This window comes from Rhinatrema bivittatum, chromosome 11, assembly GCF_901001135.1.
Source record: "Rhinatrema bivittatum chromosome 11, aRhiBiv1.1, whole genome shotgun sequence".
Classification (NCBI taxonomy): Eukaryota; Metazoa; Chordata; class Amphibia; order Gymnophiona; family Rhinatrematidae; genus Rhinatrema; species Rhinatrema bivittatum.
The window spans coordinates 97,854,333-97,872,059 of NC_042625.1; the positions used below are offsets into that span (position 1 = coordinate 97,854,333).

Genomic DNA, 17,727 nt, shown 5'->3' on the forward strand with positions numbered 1-17,727 from the left:
TGACAAATGAAGATTCCCGGAGCCTGCAGCACCTTTCGCTTTACTTCTCCCTTGAGGATAGCCCTTGCACGGTGCAGGATCTTGCTGAAATATGCTCACTAGGCAAAGGAAAGGTGATTGGGTGGATGGGCACGAGAAGACCATGAAGCTTTCCATTTAACAAATCCCTTGTTTTGGAATTTTGCTTTCTGTGCCAGTCAATGCTGTAAACATTAGAGCAAACCTTTCTCATTGTGCTTCCGAGATCTCAAAATATAGATTAAGTCCAGTTTTACAGGTACCTATGGTAGTCCTACTTGCTTTCAGTTTGGATGTTTCCTATCTAAAACGAGTATTGGGACTTTTCATCCTGCTGCTCATTGATGGCTCAGATGTGCCCCCTTGCTTGGCATTGTTTCTCTGTTTTATTGTAGCCTGCTTGCCATGTGTCTACTCTTACCTGGTCGTCTGTTCACCAAGCTAGAAACTTAGAAATGACAGCAGATAAGGAGCATAAGATCCATCCAGTCCATCCAATTAATAGCTAGATGACATTTGAGAAGATTATGAATGCACACAGAGGAACCTGTGTATTAAATGTGTATCTTTGTTAGATTGTATTTAATAATGCAGATTCAACACACTCAGTTTGTGCTGGCCTTGCATTTTGCATATAGTGTGCACACTCTATTAAAGATAGCATTAGATTTACACTCACTTTTGACACCGGTACACTAGTTATGCTATATTTTGTGCAATACTGTAAATCAGTTTATTCTTTTTCCACAAATCCAGTGTGGTTTTTGTAAATGCAGTTTAATCTGTAAAATATTCTATTATCTGTGATATTTATTGATAAATCATAAAAGCATGCTCTTTTATCGCAAAAGATAGCATGTCATGCTTCGTCAAATTAATTGTTTAAGAGGATGTTTGTCATACTACTGACAGTAGCACTTCATGAGGCATGGCCTAATGTAAATCTGTTTGCCTATTAATGGGATTCATCAGTAGAAGGTGTGAAAGATTCGTTTTCTATGGAAATAGTAAGGACAGGCTTCATGGAAGTAAAGAGGAGGCTGGGAACTACAAGCCGGTTAGTCTTACTTTTGTGGTGTGTAAATTAATGGAATCTCTGCTAAAATAGAGGAGAATGTAGTTTCTGGAGTCCAGTGGATTACAAGATCTGAGGCAATATGGTTTTACCAAAGGTAGGTCTTGTCAGAAGAATCTGGTTAATTTCTTTGATTGGGTAACCAAAGGTTTGTATCAGGAAAGAGCGCAGGATGTAGTTTACTTGTATTTCTGCAAAGCTTTTGACACAGTTCAGATAGGTGATTTAGAAATAAACTGAACGTTCTTGCAGTGGGCCATGAAATGAATGACTGTTAGAAACTGGACGAGTGGAAGGCGACAAATGGTAGTGATAGAGGGGAGGGGCATTACTGGTGGTGTGTTACAGGACTTGGTACTTGGACTGGTTCTTTTGAACATTTTTGTAAGTGACATTGTGGAGAAAGATTTGCTCTTCTGAGCAGACATTCAGGAAGATGCGGTAGGTAAACATGAGGAGGGATCTAGTGAAGCTTGAGGATGGTGTAAAGTCTAGCAGCTAGCATTTAGTGCTAATAACTGCAGAGTTGTCCATGCGGGCTGCAAAAATCCCAAGTGAATGGACCCGCATAGGAGGTGAAATTCCTCTATGCACAAAACAAGAGCGGGATCTGGGGGTGATCATATCTGATAATCTCAAAGTGGCCAAACAGGTAGATAAAGCCAGAAAGATGCTTGGCTGCTTAGGGAGAGGATTGGTCAGCAGAAAAATGGAGGTGATATTGCCCTTGTATAGGTCCCTGGTGAGACCTCACTTGGAATACTGAGACCGCACCTTTCATAAAGATAGAAACAGGATGGAGTCGCTCCAGAGGGAGGCTACTAACATGGCCAGTGATCTTCATTCTAAAGCACATGGGGAGAGACTTAGAGATCTAAACATGAACACCCTGGAGGAAAGGCGAGTTAGGGGAGAGATGATTTATTTATTTTATTTATTTAAACATTTTTATATACCGACAACCGTTTGCACACCGTGTCGGTTTACAGATAACTTAAAACCGGGAATATATAGGCATTGCCTTTACAATGAACAAGCAACAAGAGAGAACACATAGGTAGAGTAAAAACTAGATAAATAGGAAAAGGGGGGACTTAACTGGGGGAAACATAAATTGGGGGAGGGGGTGGGGCAACAATATAATGGGGGGGGGGGGGGTTATGTGGGCAACAAAATAAAGGGAAGGGTAATATACAAGGATGCAGCAGTACGTATGTTGATGTGGAAGGTTCTTGATATGATAGAGACATTCAGATATTTGAAAGGTTTCCATGCACAGGAGATGAGCCTCTCTCAATGGAAAAGAGACTCTGGATGAAGGGTCATGGGTTGAGGGTGAAAGGGGGATAGACTCAGGAGTAGTCTAAGGAAATGTTTCTTTATAGAAAGGGTAGTGGGTGCATGGGACGGCCTCCCAGTGGAGATTGTAGAGATCAGGACAGTATCTGAATTCAAGAAAGCATGGGACAAGCACAGAGGATCTCTGAGAGAGTGGTAGGGATTGTAGAGCTGAACAGTTGGTGTGTGTGGGCAGACTAGATAGGCCGTATGGTCTTTTTCTGACATAATGTTTCTATGTTGTTAGTGTTACATTTAACACTATTTGTTTAATATTTCTAACTTGCTTTACCATTTGAAAATGTAAATGTGCAAGCAGGTAATTAGGGTTGCCACAGCTAAAACATCTCTTACCCAAACGCCTTCATCCCGTCTCCTATCTGGCAGGAGTTGGTGGTACAGGATGTTTCCTGTCACGTGTGAGATAGAATGATAGTGGGGCTCCTAGACTGAGGAAAGAGTCTATTGCCATTTTTTGTTGCCCGCACTGTAATACAAAATTCCATATCCCAGTAACAGTGCTTGATCTATCAACAATGCTTTCTTTTGTATCTCAAATCAAACCCTTTCAAGCAAGCACAACTCTTCTGAATTGTGTCTTTGGTCCCAGGATATGCCAGAACCAAACGGCCATTAATGGTGCACGGCTGGAAACACCGTACACCTTTATACTCTGTTAGCATGACTGGGAAGATTTAATGAATGCAGTGTGGTTGATGGGCCACAGTGTGAGCAATGAAGAAGAGAATTTCAAGTACTATGTCTTTTATACTGTGCATAAATATTAATGATGGTTCTACTGTGTACATTAATTTGTCAATGGTCCATGGATATACAAGAGGTAGCATTTGCAATATGAGAGCTTCCTCAGTTGCCATCCGGCTCATGATATGTGAATTCAGGAATTTCTAATTCTGCTACCAATTCATTAAAAGATTTACATTTTGTAAGTCCTCTGGGGATAGGGAAATACCTACAGTACCTGAATGTAATTTGCTTTGAAGTGCTGGAAAAAGTGTGAAAAGCAGAATATAAAAATCTAAATAAATAGATAAATACATCTCCCCCCTCCCCATTGCCAAAGATACTCATCTAGGACCCCTTCGGCTCTGTCAGTGAGATTGTTAATAACCTTGGCCACAGAAATATTGGAACTATTTTTCGGGACTGATACAGGGGAGAAGATGAACTCTTTAATGGGAAACGTTTGATAGCAAAGGCAGAGATTGGTACTGTAGGTAGGCTAATATGGTGCGATGTGTCCACATCTCCCCAGGTCCCTCCGTGCTCTGTAGTGTTAATCCTGCACATGTGCACGGCTTCCCTCGCTCTCCTGTCCTCATTCTTTGCTGCACACACCTAAACTTTGTAAAGTATTCTCTCTGAGTTTGGCATCCGGTACTTCTTTGCAAATCAAGACTTTATTACTGTGCCTGGTTTGTGTTTAACATCTTTTCATCTTTGCACAATTATTGTTCTCGGCCGTCTACATTTGTTTCAGTCCCAGAATGCATTGTGGGAAGGTTTTCTCTTCCCTATCGGGGTATATGTTCCCTTAGACTAGATCAAGCACAAGCTGTCCCATGAGGAAATGTGGCCTTACACTGTCTCTGAACGTCTGCAGGGAGCTCAGGGCTGGGGTTGTTTGTCTGCACCTCCATTTCCTATGAGGAGCACTGAGCCCTTGAGACAGGCTGTCTCCTGTCTTCATTTCCTATCCTATTCACTGCTGCAGTAATGTTCTGTCTGTGCCCACCTGGGAATCAGAAAAGTGATAAATTACTGTGGAACCTCACTTATCTTGCATCTCTGTATTCTCACTCCTTGTGGATCTCCCTTTCATAGCCGAACAAGCTGTGTACTCAGTCCTAGGCATAACACAGCAGATTTGGATCTAATCGGACCCGGACCTGAGTGCCAGCTGTGCCCATGGGAGTGTAGAACAAGGGGCACATTTTCAGAGTAAATTCAGGTGCTAGAGCAGGAGATGGTACCTTCCAGCAACCTCTCAGTTTTGCTTGGCGGGGGGAGAGAGAGCAGAGACCCTTCATAGGGTTCTCAGCCTCGGTGAAGCTGCTGACACTAACCTGACTAATTTTCATCATCTAAACAGTGGGACTGTAAGGAAGCTCAAAGTGGGAAACTTATATCCCTGGACAACCCATTGCAATACTCTGAACAGCCCTAGAGGAGGACCCTTATTTGAGTGAGGTAACTATCTGGACCAGCTGCCTTTGGAAATACTTTTGGAGAGCAGGAGCAATGTTTTCTTTTAATGGATATTTGCTGATCACCTTAAAAAGTATGTCAGTTGGAGCAGTCTACAACCTAAAGCCAGAGGAGTGAAGCAAGAGAATTTGGCCTTAAGACTCCTGAGATGATGGCTCAGTGCTCCCAAAGAGCGCCTACTGAAGAAGCTCCTTTTACATTTATGTCTGACTGTTCAACCTTGCATGTGAGAACAGTGCAGGTGTCACTATAGCCTGTCTGCACTCAGGAGTGAGTGAATAAAGACCAGCAGGTGATGCTATTGTTGAATTGCTTTTGATGAAAATTATCAGTCACACATAAAAGAGTTTAGAACCTTCTTAGCATAGCAGTCTCATAATCTGAAGATCCAGAGTTCAACTTAGAGAAAGTGGTTCTTGTGTTTGTAGTTGTAAACATGTTTTTTTCAGATACATTCGAGGTAAAAAGCCTGCGAGGGAGTTAGTTGGACCATTATATGATCAAGGGGCAAAAGGAGCACTTAGGGATGACAAAGCCATAGCAGAGAGACTAAATTAATTCTTTGCTTCAGTATTCACTGTGGAAGATGTAAGAGAGCTACCCCTGCCAAAAATGATATTCAAAGGTGATGATTCAGAGGAAGTGAAACAAATCTCAGTGAACCTGGAAGATGTTCTAGGGCAAATTGACAAACTAAAGAATATCAAATCACCTGGACCAGATGGTATACATCCCAGAGTGCTGAAAGAACCGAGAAATGAAATTGCGGTTCTGCTATTGGAAATTTGTAAACTCAGTAACATCATCTATGGTACCTGAAGACTGGAAGTTTGCCAATGTAATGGTAATTTTTAAAAAGGAATCAAAGGATGATCCAGGAAATTACAGACCAGTGAGTCCGATATTTGTGCCAGGGAAAATGATAGAAACTATTATAAAGAACAAAATTGCTAAATCCCTAAATATGTCTCATTGAATATAGAGGACAGTAAAACTGGTATTTCTGGCTAGAGAAATTCTTTTTTTTTAAATTTAATATTTATTGAAGTTTGTATGTAATGAATGAACAAGAAATCAAACAATACCACAGTCAGTAGCAAGATACCAGGAAGCCATAAACCAACTATAAATGTTCCCAACAGATATGAATTGTTCATCACTCACTGACCTAATAAATCACAACCAAACTTCCCCTTTTCCCCCTCCGATTTCACTCACATCCAGCCCTCCTCCCCCCACCCCACCCCCCCAACAGAAACCCTGCAGGCTTAGCCATAAGAAAATGAAAAAAGACACAAGGATAGAGATGTAGTGCTTCAACATAACCTTTTAACCTCAGAGGAGGAGGCTAAAATCGCTTCAGTCTCCCCTCGTTCTTTCCACGTCAAATAGGGTGCCCAGGTTCTCTCAAATTTTAATAAACCATCATGCAAAATGGCCATGAGTTTCCCCATTGAAAATACTCTTGCCAAGCTACTACCCACATGAGCCTTGGAGGGATTCTCCTTCTTGCACCACATCTGGCTGTCACTATAATATTCTGGAGCAGACGGCTTTCCGCCTTCCCCCAGTCTGCCAAGTCCAACAGAAGTAAAAACCTTTTAGGATATTTCCGCTCTGAGACCTCCATTATCTCCATTATTAAGGCGCAGACCTCATCCCAATACTGCGCCACTTTAGGACATTTCCACCATATGTAAATAAAATCGTCCCTTTCACCACAGCTGCGCCAACATAAATCCGACACATTGGGATAAAATCCATGTAACTTAGAAGGGGTAAGATACCATCTACAAAGAAATTTATATCCATTCTCCAATGTTAGCAGCAATAGAACTCTTTCCCGTCAAATGAAAACACAAGTCCCAGGTATCCTCATACAAAGTTTCACCTATGTCTTAATCCCACACAATTAAATGACTCTGTTTAAACCCCAGGACTCCCAATAACAAAGCATACATTTTTATATTGCTTTAGTGATTCCATCCGCTCTATTACAATATGCCTCAAACAGGGCTTTAGGAAGTTGTAATTCTCTGGAGACAACCCTAGATTGAATAAAAGACACTACTTACAAATAATGAAACCTTTCACAATTGCTCGCATAGCAAATCAAAGGATCGTATAGTATTCCCATCCCAGATTTGACCAACCCCATCTCATCGCCCTCTTCTGAGAAATTCCTGGCGGGAATGCCTTAAGATTAATAAAGCAGGTCCTAGACCAGTACTGCTTATCTTCCACTAACTGCTTCTGAAAATTAAACCAAATGCTTACGGTTGTTTCGGAGAATGGACATAATCTTCCCATGACCTCTTTCGGAAACTCTCGAAACCATAAAAATCTATCTAAGGAAGAGATGCCCACTATATTTGCGTCTAAATCTATCCAAATTTTCTTTTTGGTCACATAATGCCATTCTAAAACTGAGCGTAAATGTGCCACAGAATGATAATAGTCCAGCCTGGGGACTCCCAGCCCCCCTGCTCTTTCAGCAAAAACAGGATTTTTCCTCCAAATGAAGCTAAAAATCCTCCTTTCCCAGCTCTTAAGGACTGCATTTGGAACCCGTATAGGCAAAATTTGAAAGAAAAAAAACAAAATCTGGGTAAAACATTCATTTTAATGGTATGATTCCCACCTAATGACAGATCTAACCGCTCGCCTCTATCCAAATCTTTAAAAATTGCTAATGCCAATGACTTGGAGTTTAAATCAAACAAACAAGATGTATCGGCAATCAAACAGACCCCCAAATACTTAACGCTACCTTTAACCCAACAAAAGGGCAAGCGAGCCACAAAAATTCCCACCTCCTCAGGTGTCAAATTTATGTCAGGATTTCTGATTTATCTTCATTTACTTTAAAACCAGATACAGAGCCAAAATCGTGCAATTCATTTAAACAGTACTAAGGGAGATCTTGGGATTTGTCAACGTAAATAATAAGTCATCCACGAACAGGGTCATTTTATGGCATTGTTTCCCGATTTTCACCCACTGATGCTCATACTCTGCCTAATCTTAACCGCAAAGGGTTCCAGAGATTGCGCAAAGAGCAACAGTGAAAGGGGGCAACCCTGCCTAGTGTCCCCCTTTGTACAGTGAACAACTCCAAATACCCTCAATTTACCCGAATACTAGATGAGGAAGATGATACAACACTTTAACTCAATTCACAAAATAATCCCCCAATCCCATTTTCTGTAAAATCTTAAAAAGAAAAGGCCAGTGTACCCTGGCAAATGCCTTTTCGGCATCTATCGCCAATAAATCCGAGGGGATATTCTAATGCTTAGTGCACCACATGAAATTAGTAACCCTCCGCACATAGTCAGCAGTTAACCTGACTGATCCCCATGTATTAGTAATGGCGCAACATGACCCAGGCACAAGGCCAGTATCTTCGCCATCATTTGTAGGTCCAGATTAATTAGGGAAATGGGTCTCTAGGAACCAAGAGGGTGAGATCTCTCCCTCCTTTCGCAAGACCATAATGCCTGCCACATTTGCCCCCTGAGCCAATTCACCCTCATCCCTCAAAAAATTAAACATCTCAACCAGAGGACCTATGACAGCTGGTTCGAAGATCTTGTAAAATTTGGATGAAAGTCTGTGAAGCCCCAGTGCTTTTCCAGACTTGAGGTTTGAAATCACCATAGATACCTCTTTGGCTTCTATCTTTCTATTTAAAAGATCCCTCATTTCCCCAAATAAACAAGAAAGTTTGACATCTTTCAGGAAAGCATCTATGAGTATCCTGAATATGAATGTCTTGGGCATATAAGTCTTCATAAAATTGAACAAATCTTTGTGAGATCAAATGGTTTTCATATAGATACTTCCCTCTATGGATTCAATCTTCAGAATATGACTTTGCATATCCCTTGATTGCAGTCTCCAAGGCAGAATTTTTCCCTCCTTATTGCCGAATTCAAAATATTTTTGCTTTACTCTATCCATTTGCATGGCTATCTCCGCCAAGTCTAAGTTACGAAGATCTTGTTTCACTTATTAAAGTAAGGCTATAGGAGACCACTTTTTATACCTTTTATGGCTAAGCTCAAGTTTAGCTATTTTATGCATTAATGAAACCCTCAATTTACCCTTATCTTTCTTCAAGAATGCAGATCTAGAGATGAATCGTCCCCTCAAAACTGCCTTCAGTTCCTCCCACAATACAGCCAGAGTAACTTCCTCATTATCATTAATAGCTAAATATTCTTCAATGATAGATACAATTTCTGCTACAAACGATTTGCAGATCAATAAATCCTCGTTAAGTGTCCAAAATATTTTACCCGCACAATCCCTCCCAAACTGGAGCTCCACCCAGACCAAGGCTTGGTCAGACTAAGTGAAATTGGCAATCTCAGATCCTAACGAGTGACCCGCCAGAAACTTATCTAGTAAGATGAAATCGAGCCTGGAATATGAGGAATGCGCTTTAGAATAAAAGGAATAATCTTTCTCTGTCGGATGTTGCAACCTTCATATATCCACCAAGTTCCAATCTGTGAGTAAAGATTTAAACTTGGCCCTCTGAACTTTAGATACCACACTCACCCCACCAGAATTATCCAAAAAAGGGCATCTGGACATATTAAAGTCTCCCCCAAATATCAAATGACCTTCTACCCAGCCATCTAGAGTTCTTGACAAAAAGTCCCCTGAGAAACACATTAACCAGAGTAAAAAGTTCCCCTTGGATATTTGCCTTTAGACTTAGAAATCTCCCATTTGCAACCCTAACAACTATTTAGAGAATATAATCCCCACTCCCTCATATTTATTTTTTTTTTGTGGCTGGGGCAAAATATTGAATCGGATAAGCTCCCATCTGCATCAGTCTTTCATTTCATGCCTTTGAGGCCTTACCACGTTGGGCTTCATAGTCTCAGCGTTTTTCACCAAAAACGTTCTCTTTAAAGTGGAATTTAGACCTTTAACATTCATTGACATTATTTTTAAACATGCTATCAGAAAAGCTTCCTTTCCTCCCCTACCAGAGAATTAAACTGACCAACCACCCCCTCCTTCCTGTCAGATTGAACCAGCCAATCCCAAGCATGACTCGATAGACCTAGCCCATCTCTTCCAACCCATAAACTGCCTACTGAACGGTAGAGAAATTCTTTCTACTTAGTTATATTGGGAAACTCTGACTCCCAGTTAGTTTGATCTTTTATTTTCACTTTTAGCAACATAAAGTAAAATATATTTCAGTTGCTTCCCTGGTCAGGCTATAACTCGTGTAGTTTAATCAGAATTGTGTTCATTGCTATTGATATAGTGGTCAATGCATTTTTGAAAGAACATGATGGCCTGGAAAGGTTCTGCTTTTTGCTTTGCCATTAACAATAAAACTTTATTGCTCGTTGTATAGATAGATTTGTGAACAGAATCAATGACATATTTCATGTTTTTCAGCATTGTTTACATAACCGAGCATTTTAGTACTGTCAGTTTAAAGGACCTCTGAAACTCTGTAACAGCTTCTGTTTTAAGATCAATCCTGCCATTTATTTAAAATAAAGTTGACGTCACAGCTAATGTTCAATAGGAAGGAGAAAACATAGGAACTGTTCCTATTGTCTCTGACTTAAGTGCAACTTGGCTTTCTGCTCTGTAAGGTGTTACCTCTGGTGCTGTAATTCCATTTGTGAAAACCAGGGCTCCCTGCATATGACCAGTGACTGCCGCATGTCTGCAACCTGTGGGCTAGGATGGCATTCATTCACTGCCATTGAATATCAGATGTGGGGAAGTGAGGTGTGAAGCTGGGTAGACTGGGAATAGGTCTGACTACCGTTGCCTTCCTTCTCATTGTCTGTTTCCATATTGTAAGAGATAACACGATGCCCCCTGAACTCAGATTACAGAATAATTTCAAAACTTTTAAGAAAAATCTAAAAACATGGCTCTTTAAAAAAGCCTTCGCTAAAGAGTATGGAGGGTAGATAATGAAAGTACAGAGTAATGCAGATGAGAATGAATTTACTCAATCCTACATTTAAGAAGTAATATCTCAAAGAGATAGTAACTCAATAATATACCTGGACTTGACCAACATTACTCAAATAATGATTTTATTTATGAAATTGTAACCGAACTTTATTGGCACCTGTTAGAATGTACGATAACCTACATTTCATACCTTAGTCTAGGTGCCTATTTGTAAACCGTTGCGATGGTATATAACTTAGCGACGGTATAGAAAAGTTTTTAAATAAATAAAATAACACACACCTTTTCTCACAATCCAAACAGGCTCCCTATATGTTTTCAAAGTCTAGGAGGGAATTTCAGCTACCCATTGCCACCTACAATTACAGACGCTCTACATTGTTTAGAAATAAAAGGGTGTTTTGGGGTTACTGGGGCGGATTTTAAAAGCCCTGCTCGCGTAAATCCGCCCGGATTTACGCGAGCAGGGCCTTGCGCGCCGGCGGCCTATTTTCTATAGGCCGCCGGCGCGCGCAGAGCCCCGGGACGTGCGTAGGTCCCGGGGTTTTTCGAAGGGGGCGTTTCGGGGGCGGGACCGGGGGCGTGGTTTCGGCCCGGGGCGTTTCGGGGGCGTGGCCGCGCCCTCCGGAACCGTCCCCGGGTCGAGTCTCAGTGCACCAGCAGCCTGCTGGCGCGCGTGGATTTACGTCTCCCTCCGGGAGGCGTAAATCCGTGGATAAAGGTGGGGGGGAGTTTAGATAGGGCCGGGGGGGTGGGTTAGGTAGGGGAAGGGAGGGGAAAGTGAGGGGAGGGCGAAAGAAAGTTCCCTCCGAGGCCGCTCCGATTTCGGAGCGGCCTCGGAGGGAACGGTGACAGGCTGCACGGCTCGGCGCGCGCCGGCTGCCCAAAATCGGCAGCCTTGCGCGCACCGATCCAGGATTTTATAAGATACGCGCAGCTACGCGCGTATCTTATAAAATCCAGCGTACTTTTGTTTGCGCCTGGTGCGCAAACAAAAGTACGCGAACGCGCTTTTTAAAAAAATCTACCCCACTCTGCAGGGCAGGTTGCCCTAGCTGATTGGTGAGCAAACCAGATTTGATTTATGTATTTTTATATACCGCGGCACGTTCGGAACATCACCTTGGTTTTCATGTAACAAAAATGCAGCAACACATAATGGAAATAATATAACAACAGGCTTCACACAGTAAACACATGTAGTACCAGGAACTGATTAACCAATGGAAATATGTACAAGAAAGGAAATGGTGGTCATAACTGGATTTTACCAGCTCATGATAGTGGCAGAGTCATAAGGGATACAATGGGATCGGTTGACAGAGAGGGGGGGGGGAATTAATGGAGTCAGCATGGGAAATTATTAAACGTTCGGGAGGAATATTAGGGGCTTAACAAGGGAAGCAGGGAATAGCAGCAGATGCAGGAAGGATTTGGTGGGCGACAGCAGGATGGAAATTTAGCATGGAGAAGGGAGAATTCGGGGGGGGGAGAAGAGTAACAGGAGGAAAGCGTTATAGCCATTGGCAGAGGTAGATCTACGGCGGAAGGTATATGTTTATTTATTTCACGTATAGATAATTATTTTCAAAATGACATATACAGGTAAAACAGTGTTCAAAGCATAGAAACGGCCATTTACAAAATTGCCTATCCGACATGTGGGTGAACGTACACGAGTGGCATGAGATGGAAGTGGGGGAGCTGAGGAGGTGCTTGGACTTACTCGTGTACTTACTTCAGCATTTTCAAAAGTGTGCATGCAAGATTTCCCAGAGGATTTCTGCTGTACGCTCTGGCAGGCAGGTTTCAATAAGAACATAAGAACATGCCATACTGGGTCAGACCAAGGGTCCATCAAGCCCAGCATCCTGTTTCCAGCAGTGGCCAATCCAGGCCATAAGAACCTCGCCCAAATCCGGGTGGATTTAGGCGAGCAGGGCCCTGCGCGCCGGTGAGCCTATTTTACATAGGCTCACCGGCGCGCGCAGAGCCCCGGGACTCGCATAAGTCCCGGGGTTTTCTGAGGGGGCGTGTCGGGGGCGGGCCCGAACCTCGGGGCGTGTTGGGAGCATTCCGGGGGCGGGCCCGGGGGCGTGGCCACACCCTCCGTACCCGCCCCCAGGTCGTGTCCCGGCGCGCGGGGATTTACGTCTCCCTCCGGGAGGTGTAAATCCCCCGACAAAGGTAAGGGGGGGTTTAGACAGGGCCGGGCGGGTGGGTTAGGTAGGGGAAGGTGAGGGGAGGGCAAAAGAAAGTTCCCTCCGAGGCCGCTCCGATTTCGGAGCGGCCTCGGAGGGAACGGAGGTAGGCTGCGCGGCTCGGCGCGCGCCGGCTATACAGAATCGATAGCCTTGCGCGCGCCGATCCAGGATTTTAGCGGATACGCGCGTAGCTACTAAAATCCCGCTTACTTTTGCTGGCGCCTGATGCGCCAGCAAAAGTACGCCAATTCGCGCGGTTTGAAAATCTACCCCTAAGTGAACTACTTAACAGGTAATGGACTTCTCCTCCAAGAACTTATCCAATCCTTTTTTAAACACAGCTACACTAACTGCACTAACCACATCCTCTGGTAACAAATTCCAGAGTTTAATTGTGCGTTGAGTGAAGAAGAATTTTCTCCGATTAGTTTTAAATGTGCCCCATGCTAACTTCATGAAGTGCCCCCTAGTCTTTCTACTATCCGAAAGAGTAAATAACCGATTCACATCTACCCGTTCTAGACCTCTCATGATTTTAAACACCTCTATCATATCCCCCCCCTCAGCTGGCTCTTCTCCAAGCTGAACAGCCCTAACCTCTTTAGTCTTTCCTCATAGGGGAGCTGTTCCATCCACCTTATCATTTTGGTAGCCCTTCTCTGTACCTTCTCCATCGCAACTATATCTTTTTTGAGATGCGGTGACCAGAATTGTACACAGTATTCAAGGTGTGGTCTCACCATGGAGCGATACAGAGACATTATGACATTTTCCGTTTTATTCACTATTCCCGTTCTAATAATTCCCAACATTCTGTTTGCTTTTTTGACTGCCGCAGCCCACTGAACCGATGATTTCAATGTGTTATCCACTATGATGCCTACATCTTTCTTGGGTAGTAGCACCTAATATGGAACCTAACATTGTGTAACTATGGCATGGGTTATTTTCCCTATATGCATCACCTTTCACTTATCCACATTAAATTTCATCTGCCATTTTGATGCCCAATTTTCCAGTCTCACAAGGTCTTCCTGCAATTTATCACAATCTGCTTATGATTTCACTACTCTGAACAATTTTGTATCATCTGCAAATTTGATTACCTCACTTGTCATATTTCTTTCCAGATCATTTATAAATATATTGAAAAGTAAGGATCCCAATACAGATCCCTGAGGCACTCCACTGTCCACTCCCTTCCACTGAGAAAATTGCCCATTTAATCCTACTCTCTGTTTCCTGTCTTTTAGCCAGTTTGCAATCCACGAAAGGACATCGCCACCTATCCCATGACTTTTTACTTTTCCTAGAAGCCTCTCATGAGGAACTTTGTCAAACGCCTTCTGAAAATCCAAGTATACTACATCTACCGGTTCACCTTTATCTACATGTTTATTAACTCCTTCAAAAAAAGTGAAGCAGATTTGTGAGGCAAGACTTCCCTTGGGTAAAGCCATGCTGACTTTGTTCCATTAAACCATGTCTTTCTATATGTTCTGTGATTTTGATGCTTAGAACACTTTCCACTATTTTTCCTGGCACTGAAGTCAGGCTAACCGGTCTGTAGTTTTCCGGCTCGCCCCTGGAGCCCTTTTTAAATATTGGGGTTACATTAGCTATCCTCCAGTCTTCAGGTACAATGGATGATTTTAATGATAATTTACAAATTTTTACTAATAGGTCTGAAATTTCATTTTTTAGTTCCTTCAGAACCCTGGGGTGTATACCATCTGGTCCAGGTGATTTACTACTCTTCAGTTTGTCAATCAGGTCTACCACATCTTCTAGGTTCACCATGATTTGGTTCAGTCCATCTGAATCATTACCCATGAAACCTTCTCCAGTACGGGTAACTCCCCAACATCCTCTTCAGTAAACACCGAAGCAAAGAAATCATTTAATCTTTCTGCGATGGCCTTATCTTCTCTAAGTGCCCCTTTAACCCCTCTATCATCTAACGGTCAAACTGACTCCCTCACAGGCTTTCTGCTTCGGATATATTTTAAAAAGTTTTTACTGTGAGTTTTTGCCTCTACAGCCAACTTCTTTTCAAATTCTCTCTTAGCCTGTCTTATCAATGTCTTACATTTAACTTGCCAATGTTTATGCTTTATCCTATTTTCTTCTGTTGGATCCTTCTTCCAATTTTTGAATGAAGATCTTTTGGCTAAAATAGCTTCTTTCACCTCCCCTTTTAACCATGCTGGTAATCGTTTTGCCTTCTTTCCACCTTTCTTAATGTGTGGAATACATCTTTCCACCTTTCTTAATGTGTGGAATACATCTGGACTGTGCTTCTAGGATAGTATTTTTTAACAATGACCACGCCTCTTGCACACTTTTTACTTTTGTAGATACTCCTTTCAGTTTTTTTCCAGCTATTTTTCTCATTTTATCAAAGTTTCCCTTTTGAAAGTTTAGCACGAGAGCCGTGGATTTGCTTACTTGTCCCCCTTCCAGTCATTAATTCAGATTTGATCATATTATGATCACTATTGCCAAAGGGGAAAGAACACACACTATTTTCAAAGGGGAAAGAAGACACATGCCCTTCCTTTGAAAATTGTTGTAACCTGTGTGTGTATTTGCCATCTAATTTGTGTAATTCAGTAAATACATGCATAAATTACACTGCTTTTCAACATGGACTTGCGTGAATGAATCCACTTCGGAAATTATCCCAACAAATCCATCCGCACACGTTTACAACTGCTAAGTCGTCCACCCAGATTTTTTGTGAAAATTGGATGCATACTTTTTAAGTTTGAAAAGAATGCGTGTAAGCTGAAAACATCCCCCTGCTCTGCTCCTAGAAACACCCCCCCCCCCCCCTCAGTCCAGGTGACGCTTCACATGAACAGCACATACGTGGTAAAATTCTGTGAAAGACCACCTGTGTGCATAAAACACTTGTTTTATCTGCAGAAGTCCCTTTGACAATTATCTTCCTGCCGTACATCTGCTTACAAGGTTTGCAGGTGAAGCACACAGAAATAAGAAGAAAGGAGATACAAAGCACTGCACTCAGGAGAATTACTGTGAGACGCATGGTTCTTAGGTGAGGGAAAGGCTTGATTTGCTTCGCTGCCTGTCTCTTAACTTTCTCAGCCATGTTCTTTGCAGTGGCCATTGTGCTTCCAGAATAAAAAGGAAGGGAGTCCCGGGTGAGGGTGTTGCCATGGCAATAGCCTGCACTGGGAACGATGCACAGCGCGTTTCCTTGTGCAGACTTCCCTGCCGCCATCAGGTTAGAGAGGAAGTAAGTAGCCACTAACTACACAAATTCCCTTTTCATTTTTCTTCCTAGCTTAGCTTTAAGTCTGACATCTTGCCTGGGTGCTGCAGTTAGCATGCACACCTCGTTTCAGCCAGACTCTTTCCCCCAGCAGTTTTTATAATTTTCAATTGTAGGGACCAAAGCATGATAGTATATGGTCTCCAGCCTCCATAAAACCCTGGTGCTTGTGAATGTTAAGTGTTCTGCTTTCTTGTTGCATTTGGGATACAAATTGTATTTATTTTTTTATTTAAACATTCTTAATATACAGTTCTCTTCAATTAAAATCGATTCAAAGCAGTTAACAGAATTCTAAGACACAAAAGCAGCATAAAATATCTGTCGCATATCTGGTGGAATATTCAGCTTAGGGAGCAGCATGGATATGCAGATGCTGCTCAACTCAAGTGAGTCAGAAAAGGGAAAACCATGGATACAGTTTAACTATATCAACTTTCAATTCAGTCTGTACTGCCAAAATATCTTAGGTTTATTCTGGTTGCTTATTGAAATATGTAATCGATAGAGCTGTATGGAATTATTTAAAGTAAAATATATTTAATAATGGTTATATTTTTGTTTATTTAAATATTGCAAGTTTTCTACCTCATCAGTTTCTGCTTTTTACTTCTTTCCAGGTCAAAATTGCAGTCACACTTTGCAAGGTCCAAACGGAACCCTAGAGAGCCCTGGATTCCCATATGGATATCCGAATTATGCGAACTGCACGTGGACAATCAGCACTGAGGAGCACAATCGGGTACAGCTCGTGTTCCAGTCGTTCGCGTTAGAAGAAGACTTTGATGTGCTGTCAGTTTACGATGGAGCACCTCAACAGGGAAACCTGAGAACAAGGTACAGTTATTATAATTCTACCAGCTCTTGAGTGATGAAAGCTTTTATTCGTTTTAGTGGTTTTTATAATGTTTTTTACACTTTGGCCTCCCATTCTGAACTCTAGAACAGGAGTTTTCCACGTAGCTATTTGGTCTCTGTCTTCTCTCCTGCCTCTCATGCCATCTTGGAATTGTTCTCGTGTCCGTTTTGTCACGTAAATCCGTCCTCATTAAGCCATGTAGTTGATGCCAAACAATGAGCATTTTTTATCCAGGTTATCAGTTTGGTGCTGTACTTCAGCCTGCTTTCCACATGTACATCATTCATCACAAAACCACCAAGCATCATTTGTCAAGACCTCTGGGAACAGCACCAGGATGAAAGCCTGTGGTAGAATCTGCTTTTACAGTGAACATGGAATTGTGCTGTACAACACAGGCATTAATCTATAAATGCAAGACTTAATATATGCATCCCAGTGCTTGGTTTCCTCATGGCACTCATTTGATTTGGCCTTAATAAAGAGGTGCATCCCTCAAGCCTAATGGGTTATAGATTCACTGAGTCAGTAAAAACCTGAACTGCACCAGAAGATCAAGCAAATTGTTAATTATAGAAGAGATTCCCATGTAGGTCTGTTAAGAATTGCACGTTGGAGTTCACAGTTAGTTCAGTCTGTGCATTGTTTATCAAAGAAAAGCTGCTAATGTGTCAGGGAATACTTTAGACAAAATAAACCCGCTTTGCTTTGTATTTCTTTCTGACTTTGTCTTCCTTTG

General features: G+C 42.2%; 1 protein-coding gene across 5 annotated transcripts in view; it reads left to right on the top strand.

Moving 5' to 3' along the window:
* The window catches only part of CSMD2 (CUB and Sushi multiple domains 2), a 653,904-nt gene that overhangs the window by 26,911 nt on the left and 609,266 nt on the right, over nt 1-17,727 (top strand). For all 5 annotated transcript variants that reach the window (XM_029572110.1, XM_029572106.1, XM_029572107.1 and 2 more), the window contains exon 2: nt 16,750-16,966. In XM_029572110.1, coding sequence (XP_029427970.1) covers nt 16,750-16,966 — 217 coding nt within the window. The remainder of the gene's footprint in view (nt 1-16,749; nt 16,967-17,727) is intronic.